The 25,077-nt window shown below is 42.6% G+C and overlaps 1 protein-coding gene across 1 annotated transcript in view; it reads right to left on the reverse strand.

Moving 5' to 3' along the window:
- Positions 1–25,077, reverse strand: part of LOC132817400 (kinesin heavy chain) — a 199,648-nt gene that overhangs the window by 12,195 nt on the left and 162,376 nt on the right. The window contains exons 23-25 of the mRNA XM_060827824.1: positions 24,087–24,191; positions 16,653–16,869; positions 8,736–8,853 (exon numbers count right to left, since the gene is read on the reverse strand). Coding sequence (XP_060683807.1) covers positions 8,736–8,853; positions 16,653–16,869; positions 24,087–24,191 — 440 coding nt within the window. The remainder of the gene's footprint in view (positions 1–8,735; positions 8,854–16,652; positions 16,870–24,086; positions 24,192–25,077) is intronic.

A 25,077-nucleotide genomic window follows, 5' to 3' on the forward strand; every position in this document is an offset into this window, starting at 1 on the left:
AAGCTGTGACAGGAGATATTACCACAGGGAATGTGGAAATGGCAGATACTGACCAAGTAGTTGTGTCGGTCTTCATTGCAGAAGACACAAATTACATACCAGAAATAGAGGGTAACCAAGGGGCTAAAATGAGTGAAAATAAGATAATTAACATAATCAGATAAAAAGTAAAGTTTAAAAACCAATTTTAAAAATTCATTTCAATCAGTTGCTATGCATGCTATTTTTAGTGGCATTGATTGAGAGATGATGTTGATTGAGACATTTGGAGTCTCCATGGGAACATTTACATCCATCTTGGAGAGCAGTAATGGCCAGAGTTTAACATCGCATTCAAAAGAGTGCATCGCGATCAGTGCAGCCCTGCCTTGTCGCTATATCAGAAAACCAGCCAGGCATATGTGCACAAGTCTCTGAGTGGGGGCTTGAGCCTTTGAACTTCTGGTTCAATCAAGATTTATACTGCTAAGCCAAGGCTAACAAGGCAGAAGGCAAGATATCAGAGAAATAAAATTTCAAATAAATATTCTAATTTGAGAGACATAATTTATCACAATAATTTTGTACTACCTTGGTTTTGTTCTTTTTTACACCTGGTTAGAACTACCAGTATTTTCTACACTTCAGTTTGATTTTCCATATTTACCCCCAAAGGGTTCTTATTTCAGAAACTCGTCCCATTAAATGTTAATATTATCGTGAAGGAGCACTATCTTTGTGAATAACATTTTGTCTTTAGGATTGCTGAAATGTTAAAAATGCAAAATGTCAGCCAGTGAAACAAGGCCAGTATTCATGACAATGAAAGATATCATACCATCCTGAGTAATGGCCTTCAATCAAATTAAATCACACTGTGGATCTACCATCAAAAGCAACAGGATCCTACGCAGGCAGTGATTTCATGGCTAAGAGATAATTTACTGGAATGTCGTTTTGTATCTCTTCCAAAGTACATCAAAAGTACATATGGACAAAGATAGCAGTCTTTGTTTGATTGATTAAGTCAGCATCAGTGCTTCCTGCATTAAGCAGTTTGACTCAGACAGATAATACTGCTGCCAAATGAACAATAAAGCAACAAAAATGTGATGTGTTCCACTGTGGTCAGACATCAGTAATCTACAGACTGTACAATTTGCAAAAGGATACCTTGTCCTCAGAATGCATTTCTAGAACAGCCTAAAATTCCATTATGTATTTAATACCACTCACTGATTCACATGAGATGACAAAATCACCACTGAATCAGTCCTTTCCAGGGCAGAAATGTCACGATGAATTCCAGCATTGTTCATGACAAGAAAGGCTTTGCTGGCTTGGAAATGTGCACAGAATGGAAGGTGGTGCATCTCCGAGGTATGCTCAAGGGGCAGTATCCATGTCAATAAGGACTAAAAGCTCCAACTGAAGAAGCCCCATAAGCAGACATGAAAGCCCGCAACAATCACAAGTGACAGACAAGTCCAGTTGACGGCTGATATAAATAACACCATCACAACATGTGGTTTCAGAGGTTCCAAAGAAGACACCAAACCTGCAAACAAAGCTTCGGCAGAAATGAACCCACCCCACCAGCAAGGGACAAGTTCGTTTTTTGACATTTCAGGTAGATTTTGCCCTTTCAGAATTGGCTTGGTCAATGATCTCCTCTGACCTCAATGCTTTGAAGTTGGATTCCCATCATCTCTCGGCAATTTAAGGAGGCTACATCTCTTTGAGTTGATGAGTTTTGAAGCCACAATGCATTTGACACTGATATTTGAATTCTTATTTATGCTATAAGGAACAGTGGATCATACACTTATGCCCGAAACGTCGAATTTCCTGTTCCATGGATGCTGCCTGACCTGCTGTGCTTTTCCAGCAACACATTTTCAGATCATACAGTAACAGCAAGCTTGACTCCCTATGCACTGTAATGCAGATGTGAACTTTTTTAAAATGTACTTTAAGGTACACATTAATGTAGTTAATACATAAAATGTAAATATTGCCCTATTATTTCAAGTTTATTTTTGAGGCAACATTTGAACAATTACAAAATGCACAAGGGGCAGTACACAATCCTGTGTAGCAGGATTAGATTCCCAACAGTATGGAAACAGGCCATTTTGCCCAAAACGTCCACACTGACCCTCCAAAGAGCAACCCACCCAGATCCATTTCCCTTTGACTATTGACACAGTGAACAATTTAGCAAGGCCAATTCACCTGACCTGTACATCTATGGACAGTAGGAGGAAACTGGAGCATCCAGAGGGAACCCACGCAAAACATGAAATGCTACACAGTCACCTGAGGCTGGGATTGAACCCAGGTCCCCAGCACTGTGAGGCAGCAGTGCTAACCACTGAGCCACCAGAAACTGTGACCATCAACAATGCTGATTACTATAAATCGAGGTTTGTAAGTCAACCCAACATGTAAATTGACCACATTCATTCGGCAACAAAAATCACATTCATGTTAATACTTAACATACAAGTTGCTAATATATTTCCTCAGTCTGCCTGGATTACACCATGTTTTAAAGTTACAATTTCTCAGTCCCCACACAATTGAGGCAGATCCTCAAAGATTTGGTGAAAGCAACAGAAGCAAAGCTGGTTTTTCACAACTACAAAATAATAACAAAAATAATTAAGCAGACCTTGTCTTCCTTCTGATGCCAGTAATTGTTTTCAAAACATAGCTCCTTGAACCATAAAATCATCAAAAAGTAACAGCACTGAAAAAAGCTGTTCAGCCCATTATGTTAAATGAAAGAACCGTCCATTCAAGACCCACTGTCCAGCATCTGGTCCATAGCCTTGCAGGGTACAGTGCCTCAGGTGCAAGTCTGGGATCCTTTTAAATGAGTTATGGGTTTCCCTTATGTCCCCTCTAATCTATCTACCAATCACTTTAAGCCTTTGCCTCCTGCTAATTGCCCTCTCGGCTGGGAAAACCATTCTTCCCAATTCTCTCTATACAAGCCCCTCATTATTTTGTATACTTCAATTACATCATCCCATCAGCCTCCTTTGTTCAAAGCAAAACACCCTAGTTGATCAATTCTTTCCTGATACTAGCAATTTTCAAGCCCTGGTATATTCTTGTGACTCTCCTCTGTATTCTATGTAAGGCAGGTCTTCCTTGTAATGCAGTGAACTGTGCACAAAACTTCAGGTGCTGCCCAACCCCAGTGTCTTGTATAGTTCCAGTGTTACACCCTCCTCTTGCACTTATTGTCACACCAAGTGAAGGAAAGCATCCCATGTATCGCCTTTCTCATCCTATCTACCTACCCTGCCACCTTCACTGACCTGTGAAAGTACCCTCAAAAATCTCTTATTTTCTCTACCTTTCCCATAACCCTCCTGTTTACTGTGCATTAGTGTTTGATCTCCAAAAATGGATAACCTCACAAACTTCCTGATTAGAGTCATTGTCATAGAGAGGTTTAGCACAGAAACGAACCCTTTGGTCTAACTCGTCCTGCCGACCGGATAATCTGTCCTAATCTAGTCCCATTTGCCAGTATTTGGCCTATATCCCTCTAAACCCTTCATATTCATATACCCATCCAGATGCCTTTTAAATGCAGCAATTGTACCAGGTTCCATCACATCCTCTGGCAGCTCATTCCATACACGCTCCATCCTCTGTGTGAAAAAGTTGCCCCTTAGGTCCCTTTTATATCTTTCCCCTCTCACCTGAGTCTTATGCCCTCCATTTCTGGACTCCACCACCCCAGGGAAGCAGTGTCCATTTACCCTATCCATACCCCTCATGATTTTATAAACCTCTATAAGGTCACCCCTCAGCCTCCGAAGCTCCAAGGAAAACAGCCCCAGCCTGTTCATTCTCTCCCTGTAGTTCAAATCCTCCAACCCTGGCAACATCCTTGTAAATCTTTTCTGAACCCTTTCAAGTTTCACAACATCCTTCCGATAGGAGAGAAACCAGAACTGCATGCAATATTTCTCTGGTATCTCACCTGATCTAGTTAGCATTGGAAAATGATTCTCAGAGCACCTGTTATTTAGTTCCTGGCTTCCGTCAACTACCACGGAAATTCAGAATGGATTCTGATGAAGTCATTGAATAAAAAATATTAACTCTGTTGTTTTCCTCACATGTGTTGCCAGGCTGGCTGAGTTTCCTCAGCAATTTCTGTTCCGGCAACAATTTATCCTGCCCTATCATTTATCCAGGGTAGTCAGCCCCTCCAGTACTTCACTTCTCAATCGGCTTACTTCATCTAATACTCATACTCCTCCTCCTTTAACTAGAAAGTCTACAGCAGCTGCCTCTTTTGTGAATACAGAAGGCGAACTCTTATCAGGCTCTGAATGATGTGGGCAATGGCAAAGTGAGAATCGGGTGAGATGATCAGTGAGCTCCATTGGTCTGCACTGGCATTGACTATACTCTGGGAGACACAGCTAGATCATGGACTGGATCAGGCTGATACTCTCAGCTCCTTGCACACTGTAATAGAACCCACTCAGGCTGAGCTGACTGGATACTCACAGCACCCCTGCCTTGTGTTGCCTTGACTTGATACACACTGGCATCACAGCCAGAGGTTCCAGACTCAGATTATGTCTGTCTTGCTATGGCAGTTAGAACGGACACAAAGCCAGGGAGCCTGCCACAGTTGTCAGTGGGTCTCTGTCCAGACAATGGGGATAGTCTTTGCTCAGGGGATCCCAACACAGTAATACAAAGGTTGCTTCTGATACTCTGATTGCCTAGAGCAATCAGAGGCAGGATCTTCTGCTGACAAAGGGTGAGGAGCCGAATCTTGGGCAGAACACCACCTTGCCTTGAGACTTTTCTGCCCTAGCGTGGCCATTTTATTCCTGGAAGGAGACCGGGGCAGGTATGACAGGAGATGGAAGTGGATGGGACAGCCATTACTGCTGGTGCTGGCAACCTGAGTGACTGGGCAACACAGAGGGCATACAGGGTTAGTAAGTGCCAAAGCAAGTGGGGAAGATGTTTCAGGCAATAGTGGGAGTTATAGAGCATGAGCCTTGGAATGAGGTGGGTGCAGGAGCAGAAAGAGAGAGAAAGAGAGAGAATAAGGTATTGGAAAGATGGTAGCACTTCTGCAGATAGAGTGGAAAAAGTTGTTGACCATCTTCCAACAGTTCTAAGCATTTCTCCAGATGGCTGAGACTGCTTCAACCCAAGTGTCAAACGAAGACCAGGCTGAAACTATCTGGCATTGAGGTTTCCACTGCTGCTGGTTCTTGAAGAGAAAATCCCACCTGTGCCCCACCCTGTTCAGCAGGATCTCCAGGACTCTGCCTGCAGAGCAGATCGGCTACCTCCCCATCAGCAATATTCAGGGAAAAACGTCAGGAGTAGCTTCAGCTTCAGACTAACAGCCCTTGCCAGGTGCACACCGGACTCTCAAAGATGGTGCAAACACAAGGGATGTTAGTGAACTCCAGGAGTGGTGAGATATTCACTGAATGGCACATGGGACAATGGGGTTGGATTTGGACACATGAGATGCCATAGGGGCAAGGTAATTGGTTAATGAGGCAAGTTTGGTAAGATAGCCAGCAGAAATCCTTCCGAAAAGTTCAGCACAACTCGGACTTAGCCAAAACACGTAAGATACAGCTGAGAGTGTAACTGATTTTATTCACAGTGTTTTAATATGTCTATTCTCTTGTGCATCTAACTGACCACAATGGAGATAAGGTGGTGTTGCCAGATTAGAGACAGCTAATTAGGTGCCTGATCTCTAAAGCAGTAGTCTCAGGATTACTCATCCTAGTGAGCATCAAAATAAGAGAATACAATGTTCAGCACATTTTTTTTTAGATTAGACTTACAGTGTGGAAACAGGCCCTTCGGCCCAACAAGTCCACACCGACCCGCCGAAGCGCAACCCACCCGTACCCCTACATTTACCCCTACCTAACACTACGGGCAATTTAGCATGGCCAATTCACCTGACCCGCACATCTTTGGACTGTGGGAGGAAACCGGAGCACCCGGAGGAAACCCACGCAGACACGGGGAGAATGTGCAAACTCCACACAGTCAGTCGCCTGAGTCGGGAATTGAACCCGGGTCTCAGGCACTGTGAGGCAGCAGTGCTAACCACTGTGCCGCCGGGAAGCTGGTGTGTGAGGGTGAAGCTCAAAGTTCTGAGCCATTGAGACCTATTATGGTGAAGGTGGGACCTGTACAAACTGAATGGTCTAAATCTGAACAAAACCAGGATGAATATCTTTACAGGGAGATTTGCAAATTTTGTTGGGGAAGGTTTAAACTGAACTGGATTGGCTGGGGTATGGGAACTGACAGCAATTCAGAGCAGGGAAGGGGAGTAGAAACTTAGCAAGTGAACCTGAAAGACAGAAGGAGCAGAGGTTGGAAACTGTATAACACAGAAAAATGGCAGTACTTAAAGGTATACGTAAAAGGCATATATGTAAACACAAGGCGTACAGTGAATACAGCTCAGAGCAGACACGTGAAGGCATTAGAGTCATTAGATCATTTTTATGATGGAAACCTGGCTTAAAGAGGGACAAGGATGACAGCTCATCATCCTAGTTATAGGGTTTTCAGGCAGGGTAGAGGAGGGGATTAAAAAGTTGAGGGTGTAACATCATTGGTTAAATAATCAATCATGGTTTTGAGGAGGGTCGTATCTTAAATGAAGTAATAGATGCTCAGTTGAGCTCCAAAACAAAAAAGCAGCAACCATGCTATTGGTTGTGTACAATTGATCCCCAGATAGTGAGAGTTAGAGAAGTAATTATATAGTCAAATTCTTGAGCATGAAAGCAATAAAGCAGTGGAGATAAGTCAGAGCATTTATATTCCTTGCTGCTTCTTCACTTGACATAATTTACACTCCAACCACAAGGGATGAATGCAGATTTCTCCAGCTTTCTCATTTCCCCTCCCCCCCCACCTTATCTCAGTCCCAACCCTCGGACTCAGCACCGCCTTCTTGACCTGCAATCTTCTTCCCAACCTCTCCACTATAAACCCCTCTCCGGCCTATCACCTTCACTTTAACCTCCTTCCACCTATTGCATTCCCAACACCCCTCCCCAAGTCCCTCCTCCCTACCTTTCATCTTAGCCTGCTGGACACACCTTCCTCATTCCTGATGAAGGGCTTATGCCTGAAACGTTGATTCTCCTGTTCCTTGGATGCTGCCTGACCTGCTGCACTTTTCCAGCAACACATTTTTCAGCTCTGATCACCAGCATCTTCAGTCCTCACCTTCTCATAATTTACACTAGCCATACAAGTGTGACCCTAATCATAACCCTGTTTCTTGAAGGATTTTTCTCAGCTTCACAGGTGGATCAAAATGGTGACATCTACGGCAAAGCGGGTCTAACATAAAAGCATCTCTCCAGTGCACCTCTGCAAAATGTTCTGCCGAGACTTTGTGCCCACACACATCACAGATAGTCAATATGTCTTAAAGACATACACCATCAACTGATCTTACATCAGACAATTGACAACTCTTAGAGACAAACAAAATATCTTTCTTTTTAGTTTTTTTTTCTTTACTCTTTCCTTCCTCCCCTTTCCCCCACAAAGTGTCTTTTTTCTCTCTTTCAGCACTGGATACGTTCTTGCAGCAAGGCAAAACAAGTCTGTCAGCAAAACTGAAAGTGCAGCCACTTGATTCAGGTCATGAAGTTTAAGCTACAATCTGAAGAACATGCCAACATAAAGTCTTTCCACAATTTTAAATGGTCGAGAAGAGGATTAGGTGGAATATCTTTCTCCTCCCAATATTTGATAACACTAAAGTTTGATTTATCTTATAAAACAGCAAACCTCAGGACAAAGATGAAACATGTTGATATGACATCTCTCGTTCACTACTTAAACATACGCTACATAAATTGATAGGGGACATGTTTGAGATGGGTTAGGAGGGGCATAGATAGGGTGAATAGGAAGGCACTTGTTCTGTTAGTAGAGGGGTTAATAACCGCGGGGAGGGGCATAGATTTAAGTTTAGAGGTAAAAGGCTTAGAGGAGAGTTGAGGAGAAACTATTTCACCCAGAGGGTGGTGGGGGTCTGGAACTCACAGCCCTAAAGAGTGGTTGAGTCAGAAACTTTCATAACACTTAAGCAGTATTTAGATATCCACTTGCGTTGCCTTAACCTCCTGGGGTATGGGCCAAAAGCAGGAAAATGGGATTCGTACAATCAGATCTTTGTTGACCAATGAGGACACAATGGGCTGAGTGGTCTCCTTCTGGGATGTAAACGTCCATGAGGCTATAAGGTTGTGATTTGGAGATGCTGGTGTTGGACTGAGGTGTACAAAATTAAAAATCACACAACACCAGGTTATAGTCCAACAGGTTTAATTGAGAGCACACTAGCTTTCGGTGATCACCTGGTGAAGGAGCATCGCTCCGAAAGCTAGTGTGCTTCCAATTAAATCTGTTGGACTATAACCTGGTGTTGCGTGATTTTTAGCTATGAGATTGGTAACTCTGCTACAATAGTGGACAAAGAAATTTCATAAAAATTCATTAAGCATCATTGTCAATACTGTCAAATGTAATTTCTAAACCTAAATAATGCAAATGAAGAATTTAATCTGTCAACAAACCACAAATAGCTCAATAATTAAACTTGAGAAGATCATATTTCATAAGAGAAACATTGATTAAGGACCATTTTCATTTCAGCAGCCCATAGATTTATTATTTCAATTAGACTTTATTGTACTTACTACTTGTCTTTGTTCTGATAGTAACTAGAGTTTGAGGTCACAGGTACTCCACCGCCACGAATAACATGAAAGGCTGTTGGGGAGGATGCAGGATAATGACCAGGACGAATAGGTTTGGCTAAAATGAAAGAACAAGATTCAATTAAATTACGTTCCATCCAAACGTGCCAGCGTATTTGCAAACAGACGTCCGTCACTGTCTGCAACAGGAACACGGAACCACAGAAAATAGAAGCAGGGCAAGATTATTCAGCTTTCAAGCCTGCTCCACTATTCAATCTGATCAAAACTGATCATTGAAGTTTAAAACCTTGAGTTCTAACCAATCCAATTCCACCAGGAATGTACTCCTACAAGAAATCAGTCAGGTAAACCTTCCTTGCACTCCCTCAAGAAACAGATATTCTTTGTCCGATAAGGAGACAAAACTATACACAATTCACCAGTGTGGTCTTATCAAAGCACTGTACAGACTGTACAGTTGCAACAAGATATTCCCTATTCCTGTATCTGATTTCTGTCACTATGATGGCCAATATACCATTTGCTTCTTCACCACCTACTGCACACGCATGCTTACTTTCAGCAACTGATGTACAGAGACACCCAGGTCTTGATGCAACTCCCCTCTCCCCTTTCCCAATGCCATTCAGATAATAATCTGCCTACCTGTTTTTGCTTACCCACTCCATATTGCATTTACAATGTATTTTTCCTCTTACTTAAAATGTCCAAATTACACTGAAGCTACTCACAGTAAACCCTCCCACCCAGCTTGGTTAGAGATAAGACACATAGTTTCCACATTTAAATCATTAACTTACATTGTGAATAGCAGGGGTACAAACTCAGATCCCTGCGGCATCCCACTAGTCACTGCCTGCCATTCAGAAAAAGACCCGTTTATTCCTACTCTTTGTTACCCACGTGCCAAACATACTCAACCCATTTCAGTACATGACCTCCAATTCCATGTGCTTTAATTTTGCATGCTAAACTCTGACATGGGACCTTCTGAAAATCCAAGTAACCCACATCCACTGGCTCCTCTTATCCACTCTACTAGTTACACTCTCAAAAATTTCACAAGATTTGTCAGGTACAACATACCGTTCATAAAGCCATGCTTACACTGTCCTATCTTCCAGGTGCTCTGCTTTTACATCTTTTATAATGGAGTCTAACATTTTTCATATGTCAGGTATACAAAGCTGGGATCAAGTAGTAAAGGAGTACACTTGAGAGTGAATCAAGAAGGCAAATAGGGACATGAGATAGCTTTGGCGGATGAGATAAAGGAAATTCTAGAAGTACATGAAGGGCAAAACAGTAACTAGGGAGAAATTATGAATCGAATTGAATCAAATTGAATTTATCGTCACGTGTACCGAGGCACAGTGAAAAGCTTTGTCTTGTGAGCAATGCAGGCAGATCATAGAGTTAAGTAGCATAGATAGTGAATAATAGGTAAACAGTGGCAAAAACAAAAACACAGGTACAGGTGAAACTTAAATGCTTGTGAGTCCATTCAGTATTCCAACAACAGTAGGGTAGAAACTGTTTCGAAACCGGCTGATGCATGTGTTCAGGCTTCTGTACCTTTTCCCCAGTGGCAGAGGTGGGATGGATCTTTGAGAATGCTGACAGCTTTTCCTCGACAGCGGGCCTGGTAGATGGATTCTACAGATGGGAGGTTGGCCTTTATGATTGTCTAGACTGAATTCACCACTCTCTGTAACCATCTGCGATTTTGAATGGTATAGTTGCCGTACCAGGTAGTGATACTTCCAGACAGAATGCTCGCAATGACGCACCTATAAAAGTTGGTAAGGGTATTCACCATCATGTCAAATTTCCCCAGTGGCCTGAGGGAGAAGAGACATTGTTGGGCCTTTGTAACCAGTGCATCCACATGAAGAGTCCAAGAAAGCTTGTTGTGGATGACCACTCCCAGGAGTTTGACACTCTCCACTTGTTCCACCTCTCTGCTGTTGATATGTAGAGGGGCATGAGTAACATCCTGCCGAAAGTCAGTAATGAGCTCCTGGTTTTGCTGGCATTAAGAGCTAGGCTGTTCTCAGTGCACCATTTTTCCAGGTCTTCCACCTCCCGTCTGTAGTCTGTTTCATCACCATCTGAGATTCAACTGACTATGGTGGTGTCATCAGCAAACTTGTAAACGGCATTAGTCTTGTATTTGGCGACGCTGTCATGGGTTCAGTAGGGGGCTGCATACACACCCCTGGGGGGCTCCAGTGTTGAGTGTTAGTGTTAGTGAGGATGAAATGTTGTCACTGATTGTGGCCCAAGGGTCAGGAAACTGAGGATCCAATTGCAGAGAATGGGGCTTAGTCTGAGATCACTAAGTTTAGTAATCAGTCTCAAGGGGACAACAGTGTTGAAGGCTGAACTGTAGTCAATGAGTAGGGTTCTTACGCAGCTGTTCTTGGTGTCAAGATATTCTAGGCAGGAGTGAAGGGCAAATGATACGGCATCTGACGTGGATCTGTTGGTCCAATAAGCAGATTGGAGTGGGTCAAGGGTAGTGGGGAGGATGGAGTTGATAAATGCCATGACCAGCCTTTCAAAGCACTTCATGACTATTGAAATTAGGGCCACTGGGCGGTAGTCATTGAGAGGTGCTGCATGAGCCTTCTTAGGCACAGGGATGATGTTGGCCCTCTTGAAACAGGCAGGGACAGTGGCCTACTGCAGGGAGAGATTGAAAATGTCTGAGAAGACCTCTGTCAGTTGATCTGCGCATGCTCTGAGTGTATGGCCTGGTACTCCGTCCGGTGCCATCACTTTCCTTGGGTTCACAAGACGGAAAACTGATCTGACCTCTTATGCAGTGACTGTTGGGATAGCTTCATCTGGACTTGTCAGAATAGGTGTTACCTCTCCACTGAAATTCTGCTCAAAAGTGAGCATAGAAGGCGTTGGGACGATCTGGGGGGTATATGTCATCATCTGCTATGTTGCACTGTCTCCTTTTAAAAATCACACAACACCAGGCTATAGTCCAACAGGTTTAATTGGAAGCACACTAGCTTTCGGAGCGACGCTCCTTCATCGGGTGATTTGGAGCATCGCTACGAAAGCTAATGTGCTTCAACTTAAAACTGTTGGACTATAACCTGGTGTTGTGTGATTTTTAACTTTGTACACCCCAGTCCAACACCGGCACCTCCAAATCATGTCTCCTTTTAGAACCTGTGATGTCATTCAGTTCTCGTCATAGGCGTCGGTTGTCTGTCTGGGTCTCTAGTTTGGTCTTCAGCTGTCTTAGGGGCTCTGTGAAGATCACACTTGGATTCCTTACATTTGAGTGGGTCTGCTGATCTGAAGGCCTCACGCCTGGTTTTTAGCAGGTTCTGTATGTCCTGTTTCATCCAGGGTTTGCTGTTGGGGAACACCCGGATTGACTCTTTCGGTATACAGTCCTCCACACACTTGCTGATAAAGTCTATGATGGTGGTGGTATACTCATCCAAGGTACTTGTGGACTGTTGGAACACGGCCCAATCAGCCAATTCCAGACAGCACTGGAATTGATACTCTGCCTCCTCCAGACAGCACTGGACCTGTATCTGTGAGAGATCTCTTATTTGAACTTTTGCCTGTAAACCAGGAGAAGAAACACGGCATTGTGTTCAGATTTCCCGAAATGAGGATGGGGGAATGGAGCGGTAGGCATCTTTCACAGTGGTGTAGCAGTTCTCTGAAATATTCAGGCCCCTGATGGGACAGATAATGTTCTGGTGGTACTTGGGCAATACTTCCTTTGGCTGACTTGATTGAAGTCACCAGTTACAATAAACAGGGCCTCAGGGTGTTCCATCTCCAGGCTATTAGTGGTGGAGTGCAGCACATTAGGGCCCATTAAAGATCAACGCCTACATATGGAACCGCAGGAGATGGGGTAAGATACTAAACAAATACTTTGTGTCGGTATTTACTGTGGAGAATAATACAGAAGCCAGGGAACTTGGGGAAATAACACTGATGACTTCAAAAGAGGCCACATTACAGACGAGGAGATGCTGGCTTCTTAAAAATCACAAAGGTAGATAAATATCCAGGACCTGATCAAGTGTATCCCAGAACATTGTGGGAGGCTAGGGGAGAAATTGCAGGGTCCCCAGCAGAGATAGCTGAATCACCTACAGCCATGGATGAGATGCCAGAAGACTAGAGAAGGGCTATTGTTGTGCCTTTATATAGAAAGGCTGCAAGGAAAAGCCAGAAAGCTACAGATCATTCAGCCTAATGCCAATGGTGGTAAGTTGTCAGAGGCGGTTCTGAGAGACAGGATTTACATGTAGTTGGAAAGGCAAGGACTGATTAGGGATAGTCAGCATGGCTTTATGTGTGGAAAATTGTGTCGCATGAACTTTATTGGGATTGTTTGAAGACATGACCAAAATAGAAGAAGGCGCAGTGGTAGACGTAGTCTGCATGGATTTTAGCAAGGCCTTTGACAACGTTCTTCATGATAGACTGATTAAGGAGGTTAGACCACATGGGATCAGGACAGCAATCTAATTGGCCTGCTGGTAGGAGACAGCAAGCTGTGATAGAATGCTGTTGTTCAGACTGGAGGCCTGTGACCAGCGATGTACCACAAGGATCAGAGCTGGGTTTACTGTTGTTTGTCATTTATATAAACATTTTGGATGAGAATATAGGAAGTATGGTTAGTTGGTTTGTGAATGACACCAAAGTTGGTTTATTAGCCAGGCCAATGGGCTGAGGAGTGGCAGATGGAGTTTAATTTAGTAAATGCGAAGTGTTGCATTTTGGCAAACCAAAGAAGGGCAGGACTTACACAATTAATAGTACCGCCCTGGAGTGTTGTCAAACAGAGAGACTTGGAAAGGCTGGAACTTTTTCCCTGGAGCATAGGAGGCTGAGTCGTGGCTTTAAAGAGGGTTTTAAAATCATGGGTGGCATAGATAAGGTGAATAGTCAATGTCTTTTCCCCAGGACCAAAACTAGAGGGCATAGTTTTAAGGTGAGAGGGAAAATATTTATAAGGGACCTGAGAGACAATTCTTTACTGCATATATGGCATGGACAGTCAGAGGAAATGGTAGAGGTGGGTACAATTACAATGTTTACAAGATGTTTGAACAGATACATGAATAGGAAAGGTTTCGAGTGATATGGCCCAAATGTAGGCAAATGGTACTAGTTCAGTTTAGGAAACATGATCAGCATGGACGAGTTGGACTGAAGTGTCTGTTTCCATGCTGAATGACTCTATGATTCGTTGTCAAGCTAACTTGTCCATAATGCGCTATTTTCTCTCTGCCTCCCTTCGTAAACATTGGGGTTATATTAGCTACACTCTAATCCAAAGGAACTGTTCCAGAGTCAATGGTGCTTTGGAAAATGGCTACCAAGTGCATCGAATATTTCTAGGGCCACTTCCTTATGTACTCTGGAATGAAGCCAATAAGGCCCTTGGGATTAATCTATCTTTAAGCTTGTCAGTTCCTCAATATTACTTTCCTACTAATATTAATTTCTTTCCTATCCACCTTCCCATTAGGCCTTGAATCCTCCTATATTTTTGGGACGTTATTTGTTGCTTCCCTTGTGTAGACAAAACTAAAGTACATTTTTAATTGAAGGGTCACTGGACTCAAAACATTAACTCAATTTTTCTCTCAACAGAGGCTGCCAGACCTGCCGTTTCTCCAACAAACTATGTTTGTTTCAGATTTCTAAATTCTACAGTTCTTTTTTGTTTATGCATTCAACTGTTCTGCCAACTCTTTGTTCCCCATTCTAAATTCCCATGTTTCTATCTGTGGGGAACCTGAATTTGTCTTTATTCTTTTGTGGTACCTTTGTGTGGTTCCACAGATAGGTAGTTTGAGGGGCCCCATTTTATTTTCCAAGAGAGTTCTTATGATTTTTTATACTTGCTGGGGCCAGGTCTGAACCTCAGTTGCTGCCACTCAAAAATGTTGACATGAGCCTGCCCTAAATTTTGCCCTTTAAATAGAGTCATGTCCACCTCTACCACTTGCCTCTTTGATCTTCTTCAATATCACTTTGCCTCCAATGACACTCATAGACTGCTAAATAAATCCCCAAACTTACTTTTCAATAAGCGTCTTTTCCTTTTGAACCTGCCTTTGTTGGCATTCCTGCCTTTTCCTATTCAGCCAGGTCATGGACTTCTGCAGAATACCCATCCTGGTGAAATTTCTGTAAGGTTCGGACCTTTTGTTCAAGGCAGGCTGATGTCCTTTCCCATGCACACAAAATGGCCACTAGGGGAAACAGATTAGAACTTCTGCTTGCATTCCTCAGCCGCCTCTCTTTGCTCACTCTGGTCCTATTCTAGAATCCGAGTACCAAATTACAAGGGGCAGGAGAATCAAAGAAAGCTTTACAGACTACCTTAACAGCCCAAAGCAATGGGGAATGATCTTGTTCCTATTTGCCCACAGGCAGTGCTGGAAAAGCATCTACATACTCTATCCAGCTTGCCTCATTTCCCATCAATTGTCATGTATCACAAAGCCCAGACAACCTACCCCCCAGGATTTAATGGGGAACAGGTTAAATCTGAAGTATGAAATCTTTTAAATTAAAATATTTTGAGGCAACACCCATCTCCAGACAGCAGCTTAGTCATAAGCCTCACAACACAATACAGATAAAAGTAGAAGTGAGCAGGATGGAGTTAGGTTTGCCATACGTTTTATTTTTGGCATTTCCTCACCCTTGCATCTGCACTAAAATTAGCCCTGTTGTTTCTAGACAAAGAGGATAAAAATATATCGAGACGGAGCATTGTTGAAAGTAATTCCTGTTTTCAATATTTCGATCAACTCTCAACTCTTCAAAATTTAAATCGGTCCAAAGTGTGACTACTTTTTGGATGCTTTCCCAACAGTCCTTTAGCATGGAGGTTATAAGAAAAACCTGATTGCCATTCTGTTTTACAGCTTAGAGTCAGTGTTCCTCGCTTGTTCATTACTTCCAAATACATCATCCTACATGCTATTCCTTCTTCCTGAATCTCTAGTTTTTAAAATCAAGGCTCAATGCATTCCAACCCCTTCTCTTTTTTTTCCACAATCTCAGAACTGTTTAGCTTCCTCCCTATGCTTTTAGAGCTATGCTACGGTCTTAACTTGTGTGTTGTTGGCATGGCCTCATTCCATTGTTAATGCCTAGCTAGTTGGCTTAAAAATATGATCGGAGAGCATTTTCCTCCAATTTAAAATTTACTTTGTGGACAAGTGTCAGATCTGATTCTCTGATTGAGTGCCACTGGTAGGGAGTGATACTTAAAGGAAGTACTAATTATAAAATTGTATACCTCTACTGCTTGGTTTTACTTCCTTCAATATAAAAGGAAGAAGAATTAGGAACTTAAGGCCTACTATTCTCTGCAGGAATTGTTCTGAAGGGAATCAGTCCTAATATTTCATCTTCATTCTCTCCATAGTCTCAATCCAAATTATCAAGCAATCTTTTCCATAAGGCTCCAACTTATGTCTTACCTCCACATAACCTTCACAGTCAATGTTTTAAATGTTGAAGACCCAACTATCTGAAATAATCTCCCCAAATCACATTATCTTGCTCAATCTGACATCACTACATGAAGTTTCCTAAAAACCCATCACTTTAACTGTATACTGTATTCCTTCTCCTAAAGTTCTGTTCTTCCTCTTTAATGTTTACCTCTCTCCTTTTAAATTCTAAGTATGATTTCAACCTGACTAGTTCTTACTGTATTCATATTGCAGTCAGAAACAATGACATCTTCTTTCATAAACCTGGGAACAACTTTGCTTCATTGGTACCATCAGCATCCATAAACTCTCATCAGGCAAAAGACAGAGCCCACATGCATTAACACAAGTGACTGGAAGCAGAGAAGATACTCACCAATCTGAGCTGAATGTGCCCGCCTGGCCATGTTTTTGGCTCGTACTGCTTCCTTGATTCGATCGACCTCCTGATGGTAGCGCTTGCGGTCTCTCATGGCACTCTCCTTGGCTTCCTTCAATGCACTCTCCAGTGCTTTAACTCTCTCAGCTGTAGCCCGAAGTCGTTTCTCCAGCTTAGGAAGCTCACAACGAAGATCTGCATTGTCACGAACCAGCTGGAAGAGATAAAGAATTAAGAGGATGAGAGTGAACCTCAAGGTGACTGGGCAGGGAATGGGGCAACGATATGAATATTTGATGTTGGTGTCAAATGGACAATATTGGATCAAATTTCCATATGCCTCTTGTGAATTTAATCTCCAGGGTAGAAATCTGCCAGAGAATCCAACAATGGACTTCAGAGTCAAAACTACCAAAGTTGAAACCAGCCCAACTATGAAATAATCAAAAACACTGGGAAAGCATGATAAGTTAAAGGGTTTAATGAGGTTGAGAACATTAATCCTAAGTTTTATTTGGCAGGATCAAAAGGAAAAAAAAATAGACACTGTCCTAAATCCATGATGAATTTGAAAGCATAATTTCCATGTCATGTTTTTGTTTTGTAAGCTCTTACTGATAATATGGAAACATTTGGCCATTATTTAAGAGTACAAGGAATTCATTGATGACATCACCCATCCGCACTTTAAAGGATACAAATAGACAAGGTAACAAAAATGCAGGGAGACAGAAGGTCAAAAGAAAATAATAAAATCTCATAACCATAATTCCTATATATCCTGTGGCATGCCTATTGCATTGTATTCAATTTATCTCTTATCCATCCACTCCTTAATAAAATGACCAGGAACTACCAGAAATAATGAAAACCTTGCAGAGTCCATGAAAGTCACAGTCCGATACTCATTGATTTTCCACAGTGAAATACAAAGGAATCTTTGCAAATTTTTCTGTACATTTGCAGTCACATTGGGAAGAAAAGCCTATCAGATGTATCAAGATTGACTCTTACTCAAAAATCATTCCCAGAATAAATAAAATATACAAATAATCTATTCAATTCCCTCAAAGGCTACAGTCTATTTATTCTATCTCTTTGCTTGCTGCAAAAGCATGAATAGTCCTGAAGTTAACCTCTTCAGTTTGCATCACCAATGACTCAAATATCAAAGAAAAATTGAAGGCATAAGTTCTCATAAGATTAATGGATATACCTGCACAATACAACTCTCCCCAAGTGATGCCACATTGGTCAGTGGACTTTTTACACAGAAGGTTCCATTGACATATTTAGAAGGTGTCAATATCGGAAATCCAAACTTTCAGAAGGTTTACTTAACAGATTTTATTAGTAGACAAAATGGAGTCAAAGGGGAACAGTTTGGAATTAGGGGCAAGTAAATTAGCTCCTCAAGCTTGTCCCACCATTCAGTGTTGTCAGGGCTGATCGGTGACCTGGTTCATTACACAAACTCCATTGTCACAATCCATTTCAAAAGCAGTTGTGTATGATACCATCCTATTAGGTGATTCTCATTATTTTCTCAACAGAATAATATCTCTGTTTGTTGACCAACCAAGTGAGATGAGGAGGAATGTTGAATTTCATTTTGAGCCAATATGTTTTACAGGACTTTGGAATGGTAGCTTACTGACAACAGGGTATAATTAGCACAAGTGTGACATATTGCAGATATATTAAATAGGGAGGTAGAGATGCCAATTCTGCTCATGCAAACTAGTCCTGTCACATTCTGTTGTGAATGGTATTGGGCAATTAAACAACTCACTGGAGGAGGATGCTCAACAAATATGATGGGAGCCCATCATATCATTGCAAAAGGTAAGGCTGAATAATTTACAAACATCTTCAGCCAGAAGTGGTGATGGGTGGTCAATCTCAGCCTATTCCAGAGGTACCCATCATCACAGATGCTAGTCTTCAGCCAATTTGATTCACTCCACATGATATTGAGAAACAGTTGAAGGCACTGGATATTGCAACAGTTGTGGGCCCTGACAATGATACAGGTGATACTTGCTCCAGCCAAACTGCCCCAACACAGCTACATTATTGGCTTTTAACTGACAAAGGAAAATTACCCAGGTATGCCAACACATCTGATCAGGCCAGTTGCCACCAGTCTAAGAAAGTGATGGAGGAGTTTTTAACAGTGCTATCAATGGGCACTTAGTTAGCAATAACCTGCCAATTGACACTCAGCTTATGTTCTGCCAGGGTGACTCATTTCTTCCCCCATTGTAAACATGTACAAGCATGGACAAAACAGGTGAGTTCAGACATGAGAGTGACTGCCTTTGATATTAAGCCACATTTGAACCAAGTGTGGCATCAAGTCGCTCGAGAAAGCCTGGAGTTAATGGGAATCAGGGGAAAACTCTGCTGGTTGGAGTCATACCTGGCACAAAAAAAGATGGTCATGCTTTTTGGAGGTCATAAGACCATAACATATAGGAATAGGATGAGGCCACTCGGCTTATCAAGTCTGCTTGACCATTTGATCATGGCTGATATGCCTCTCAACTCCATTCTCCTGTCTTCTCTCCATAAACCTTAATCCCCTTATTAATCAAGAACCAATCTATCTCTGTCTTAAATACACTCAATGACTTGGGGGTCTCCAAAGCCTTCTGCAGCAATGAGTTTCACAGAGTCATCACCCACTGGCTGAAGAAATTCCTCCTTATCTCAGTTTTAAAGGCTGTGCCCTCTTGTCCTAGTCTCTCCTACTAGCGGAAGAATATTTTCCATGTTCCCCCTATCCAAACCTCTCAATGTTCTCTAAATTTCATGAGGTCCCCCCTCAACCTTTTAAACTCCACTGAATACAGAGCCAGATTCCCAATGTCCTTCCATATGACAAGACTTTTATCTGTGAGATTGTTCTTAGAAACCTCCTCTAAACCCCTTTGAAAGTCAGCATATTCTTGCTGAGATACAGGGAGCAAAACTGCTCACAATATTCAAAATTCTAGAGGTAGATTAGAGTTACAGCCCTTCACATGATGGAAAAGGATAGGCCAGATCTAAAAGTTGAAGTTCTAAATTGGAGAAGGGCCAATTTTGACGGTATTAGGCGAGAACTTTCGAAAGCTGATGGGGGGGCAGCTGTTCGCAGGTAAAGGGACGGCTGGAAAATGGGAAGCTTTCAGAAATGAGCTAACAAAAATCCAGAGAAAGTATATTCCTGTCAGGGTGAAAGGGAAGGCTGGTAGGTATAGAGAATGCTGGATGACTAAAAAAATTGAGGGTTTGGTTAAGAAAAAGGAAGCATAAGTCAGGTATAGACAGGATCGATCGAGTGAATCCTTAGAAGAGTATAAAGGAAGTAGGAGTATACTTAAGAGGGAAATCAGGAGGGCAAAAAGGAGACATGAAATAGCTTTGGCAAATAGAATTAAGGAAAATGTGAAGGGTTTTTACGAATATGTTAAGGACAAAAGGGTAACTAGAAAGAGAATAGGCCCCCTCAAAGATCAGCAAGGCGGCCTTTGTGTGGAGCCACAGAAAATGGAGGTAATACTGAATGAATATTTTGCTTCAGTATTTACTGTGGAAAAGGATATGGAAGATATAGACTGTAGGGAAATAGATGGTGACATCTTGCAAAATGTCCAGATTACAGAGGAGGAAGTGTTGGATGTCTTGAAATGGTTAAAGGTGGATAACTCCTCAGGACCTGATCATGTGTATCTGAGAACTCTGTGGGAAGCGAGAGAAGTGATTGCTGGGCCTCCTGCTGAGATATTTGTATCACCGATAGTCACAGGTGAGGTGCCGAAGACTGGAGATTGGCAAAAGTGGTACCACTGTTTAGGAAGGGTGGTAAAGACAAGCCAGGGAACTATAGACCGGTGAGTCTGACCTCAGTGGTGGGCAAGTTGTTGGAGGGAATCCTGAGGGACAGGATGTACACGTATTTGGAAAGGCAAGGATTGATTAGGGATAGTCAACATGGCTTTGTGCGTGGGAAATCATGTCTCACAAACTTGATTGAGTTTTTCGAAGAAGTAACAAAGAAGATTGATGAGGGCAGAGCAGTAGATGTGATCTATATGGACTTTAGTAAGGCGTTCGACAAGGTTCCCCATGGGAGACTGATTAGCAAGGTTAGATCTCATGGAATACAGGGAGAACTAGCCATTTGGATGCAGAACTGGCTCAAAGGTAGAAGACAGAGGGTGGTGGTGGAGGGTTGTTTTTCAGACTGGAGGCCTATGACCAGTGGAGTGCCACAAGGATTGGTGCTGGGCCCTCTACTTTTTGTCATTTACATAAATGATTTGGATGTGAGCATAAGAGGTACAGTTAGTAAGTTTGCAGATGACACCAAAATTGGAGGTGTAGTGGACAGCGAAGAGGGTTACCTCAGATTACAACAGGATCTGGACCAGATGAGCCAATGGCCTGAGAAATGGCAGATGGAGTTTAATTCAGATAAATGCGATATGCTGCATGTTGGGAAAGCACATCTTAGCAGGGCTTATACACTTAATGGTAAGGTCCTAGGGAGTGTTGCTGAACAAAGAGAACTTGGAGTCAGGTTCATAGCTCCTTGAAAGTGGAGTTGCAGGTAGATAGGATAGTGAAGAAGGCATTTGGTATGCTTTCCTTTATTGGTCAGAGTATCGAGTATAGAAGTTGGGAGGTCATGCTGCGGCTGTACAGGATATTGGTTAGGCCACTATTGGAATATTGCGTGCAATTCTGGTCTCCTTCTTATCGGAAAGATGTGAAACTTGAAAGGGTTCAGAAAAGATTTACAAGGATGTTGTCGGGTTTGGAGGATTTGAGCTATAGAGAGAGGCTGAACAGGCTGGGGCTGTTTTCCCTGGAGTGTTGGAGGCTGAGGGGTGACCTTATAGAGGTTTACAAAATTATGAGGGGCATGGATAGGATAAATAGACAAAGTCTTTTCCCTGGGGTTGGGGAGTCCAGAACTAGAGGGCATAGGTTTAGGGTGAGAGGGGAAAGATATAAAAGAGACCTGGGCAACTTTTTCACGCAGAGGGTGGTATGTGTATGGAATGAGCTGCCAGAGGATGTGGTGGAGGCTGGTACAATTGCAACATTTAAGAGGGATATGGGCCAGGTGCTGGCAGGTGGGACTAAATTAGGTTGGGATATCTGGTTGGCATGGACGGGTTGGACCGAACGGTCTGTTTCCGTGCTGTACATCTCTATGACTCTATGACATCAAGGCCACCTTCGACTGAGTTTGGCATCAACGAACCTTAGCAAAACTGGAATCAGTGGGCATCGGGGGCAGACTCTCCACTGTTTGGAGTTATACCTGGCAGAGAAGAAGATGTTCATGGTTGTTGGATGTCTGTCATGTCAGCTGCAGGAATTCCTCAGGGTAGGCTCCTAAGACCAATCGTCTTTTGCCACCTCATTAACAACCTCCCCTCCAATAGAAGGTCAGACGTAGGGATGTTTGATAATGTTTGCACAAGGTTCAGAACCATTTGCAACTCCTCTGCTACTGAAGAGGTCCATATTTAAATGCAACAAGATCTGGACAACATCCAGGCTTCGGTTGACAAGTGGCAAGTGATATTTGCACATACAAGTGCCAGGCTATGACCATCTCCAATAAGAGACAATCTAACCATCACCCTTTGACATACAATGGTGTTATCATCACTGAATCACCCACTACCAACATCCTCAGGGTTACCATTGACCAAAACTCAGCTGGACCCACTGCACAAATACAGTTGCCACAAGCAGGTCAGAGCCTAGGAATAATGCGGTGAGTAACTCATCTCCTGACTCCCCAAAGCCTATCCATCATCTACAAGGCACGAATCAAGAGTGTGATGGAATACTCCCCACTTGACTGGATGGGTGCAGCTCCAACAATACTCAAGAAGCTTCACACTATTCGCTTAATTGGTACCAAATCCACAAGCATCCACTTCTTCCACTAGCATCGCTCAGTAGCAGCAATGTAGATTATCTACAAAATGCATTGCAGAAATTCACAAAAGATCCTCAGACAGCATCTTCCAACCACTTCCATGTCGAAGGACAGGTGTAGCAGCTACATGGGAACACCACCACCTGCAAGTTCCCCTCCAAGCTACTCACTAGCCTGACTTGGAAATATGTCACCAATCTTTCACTGCCACTGGGTCAAAACTCTGGAATTCCCACCTGAACAGCAATGTGGCTCAACTCTCAGCAGGTGAACTGCAGCAGTTCAAGAGTGTTGCTCACCATCACTTTCTCAAAGACAACTAGGAATGGGCAATAAATGCTGGCCAGCAGTGATACCCAAATCCCATGAATGAATTTTAAAAAAGCAGCCTGACCAGAGCCTTACACTGACTCAGCAGTACGCCCCTGCTCTTGTATTCTAGTTCTCTCAAAATAAATGCTAATATTGCATTTGCCTTCATAACTGTAAGCTGAACCTTAACAGAATAATGAATGAGGGCTTCCAAGTCTCTTTATGCTGCAGATTTCTGAAGCCCCTCCCCTTTCGAAAATAGTCTTTGGCTCTATTCTTCCCACCAAAGTGTATAACCCTACACTTTCCCACATTGTATTCTATCTGTCATTTCTTTGCCCAATCCTCCAGCCTGTCCAAGACCTTCTACAGGTAAGGAATAAATGATAGGTGCAAATAGAGTCCAAAAAGAGAGAAGAACAGTTGGACAGACAAAGGAGTGGATAACGATCTGGCTATGAGAATGAATAGCAGTTAATGGAGACTGTTAGTGGCTAACAGCAGGTAGTATGTAATGGTAGACTGTGTGTGGGGTAGGGTGCTAGGACCTAGAATGATTGAACATGATATTGAGTTTGGAGGGCTACAGAGTCCCCATCGGAAATAAAGGTGTTCTTCCAGCTTGCACTGGAACACTGTGGCAATCAAGCTTTAACTCTGATTTCTCTTCACAGGTGCTGCCAGACCTGCTGAGCTTTTCCAACACCTTTTGTTTTTGTCTCTATCTGTGCCAGCAGCTTGTCTCTAAAGCCATGGGCTCTTATCTTATTTAGCAGCCTCCTATCCAGTACCTTGTCAAAGACTTCTAGAATTCCATATAAATCATATTCATTGGCTCTCCATTATCTAACTTGCTCATTGCCTCCTGAAAGAATCTCAGCTCCAGTACATCTCAACAGGAAATCCTCAGAGCAATGTCCTAGGCCCAACCATCTTTCAATGCTTCATCAATGACCTTACCTTCATCATAAGGTCAGAGTTTTCTCAATGATTATAAAACTTGCAGTACTATTTGCAGTTCCTCAGTCCAAATACAGCAAGACAGGAACAATATTACAGGTTTGGCTGACAAGTAAGATTAATATCAGGCCAGGCAAATTTGAAAATTGTGTGGCAGAGAACATTAGAAGACCAGACTGTTTTCATAATTTAAACAGAAATCCTCTTCATACCTGCTTGTGAACTTTTGTAAGTTGCTCCAGGTTGTTCTCAAGAAAGGATATTTTCTGTTTCTGAGCAGCACTCCCCCCTCCATCGTCGGAATCCAGTTCCGTGCTCTGAGAATGCACAAAGTAAACTGATCAGTCTGTGACCCATCTCCAAGTGTAATCAATTAAAGTGACATTTTCATCCTCCTGACATAGCCCTGCTTTTAGTGTTCATTTATAGGAAATTAAAGGCAGCAACTGTATTTGTGTATAGGAACAGCATGCTTACTTCAAGTGAGATACATTCATTTATACTTTTGCTCCATGTATGAGAAAGTTCTTAGTCTGAAGTGTTTTGACAAAATCTACTGCAATCAAACGTCAATGTAAAATTCTGACGGTTTGCAGGGGAGTTTAGAGATACAAGTTTACGCATTTAGTTTTCCACATTTTAGCCATCGGAATAATCCCACCAGAAGTTAAAGCTATCTGTATGATTCCAGTGGTTTCTAGTGCGAGGTACTGGTGGAAGCTGACTGGGGTTGACCAGAGAACACAGAACTGGCTCAAAGGTAAAAGACAGGGTGGTGGTGGAGGGTTGCTTTTCAGACTGAAGGCCTGTGGCCAGTGGTGTACCACAAGGATCGATACTGGGTCTATGACCTTTTGTCGTTTACATAAATGATTTGGATGTGCACACAGGAGGTATACTTAGTAAGTTTGCAGATGACACCAAGATTGGAGGTGTAGTGGTTATATCAGAGTACAATGGGATCTTGATCAAATGGGCCAAGGGGCAGAGGAGTGGCAGATGGAGTTTAATTTACATAAATGCGAGGTGCTGCATTTTGGAAAGGCAAAGCAGAGCAGGACTTATACATTTAATGGTAAGGTCCCTGGGAGTGTTGCTGAACAGTGCAAGCTCATAGCTCCTTGAAAATGGAGTCTCAGATAGGTCAATGAGAAAGGCGTTTGGTATGCTTCCCTCTATTGATCAGAGTTTGAGTATAGGAGT

This window comes from Hemiscyllium ocellatum, chromosome 7 (assembly GCF_020745735.1).
Source record: "Hemiscyllium ocellatum isolate sHemOce1 chromosome 7, sHemOce1.pat.X.cur, whole genome shotgun sequence".
Classification (NCBI taxonomy): domain Eukaryota; kingdom Metazoa; phylum Chordata; class Chondrichthyes; order Orectolobiformes; family Hemiscylliidae; genus Hemiscyllium; species Hemiscyllium ocellatum.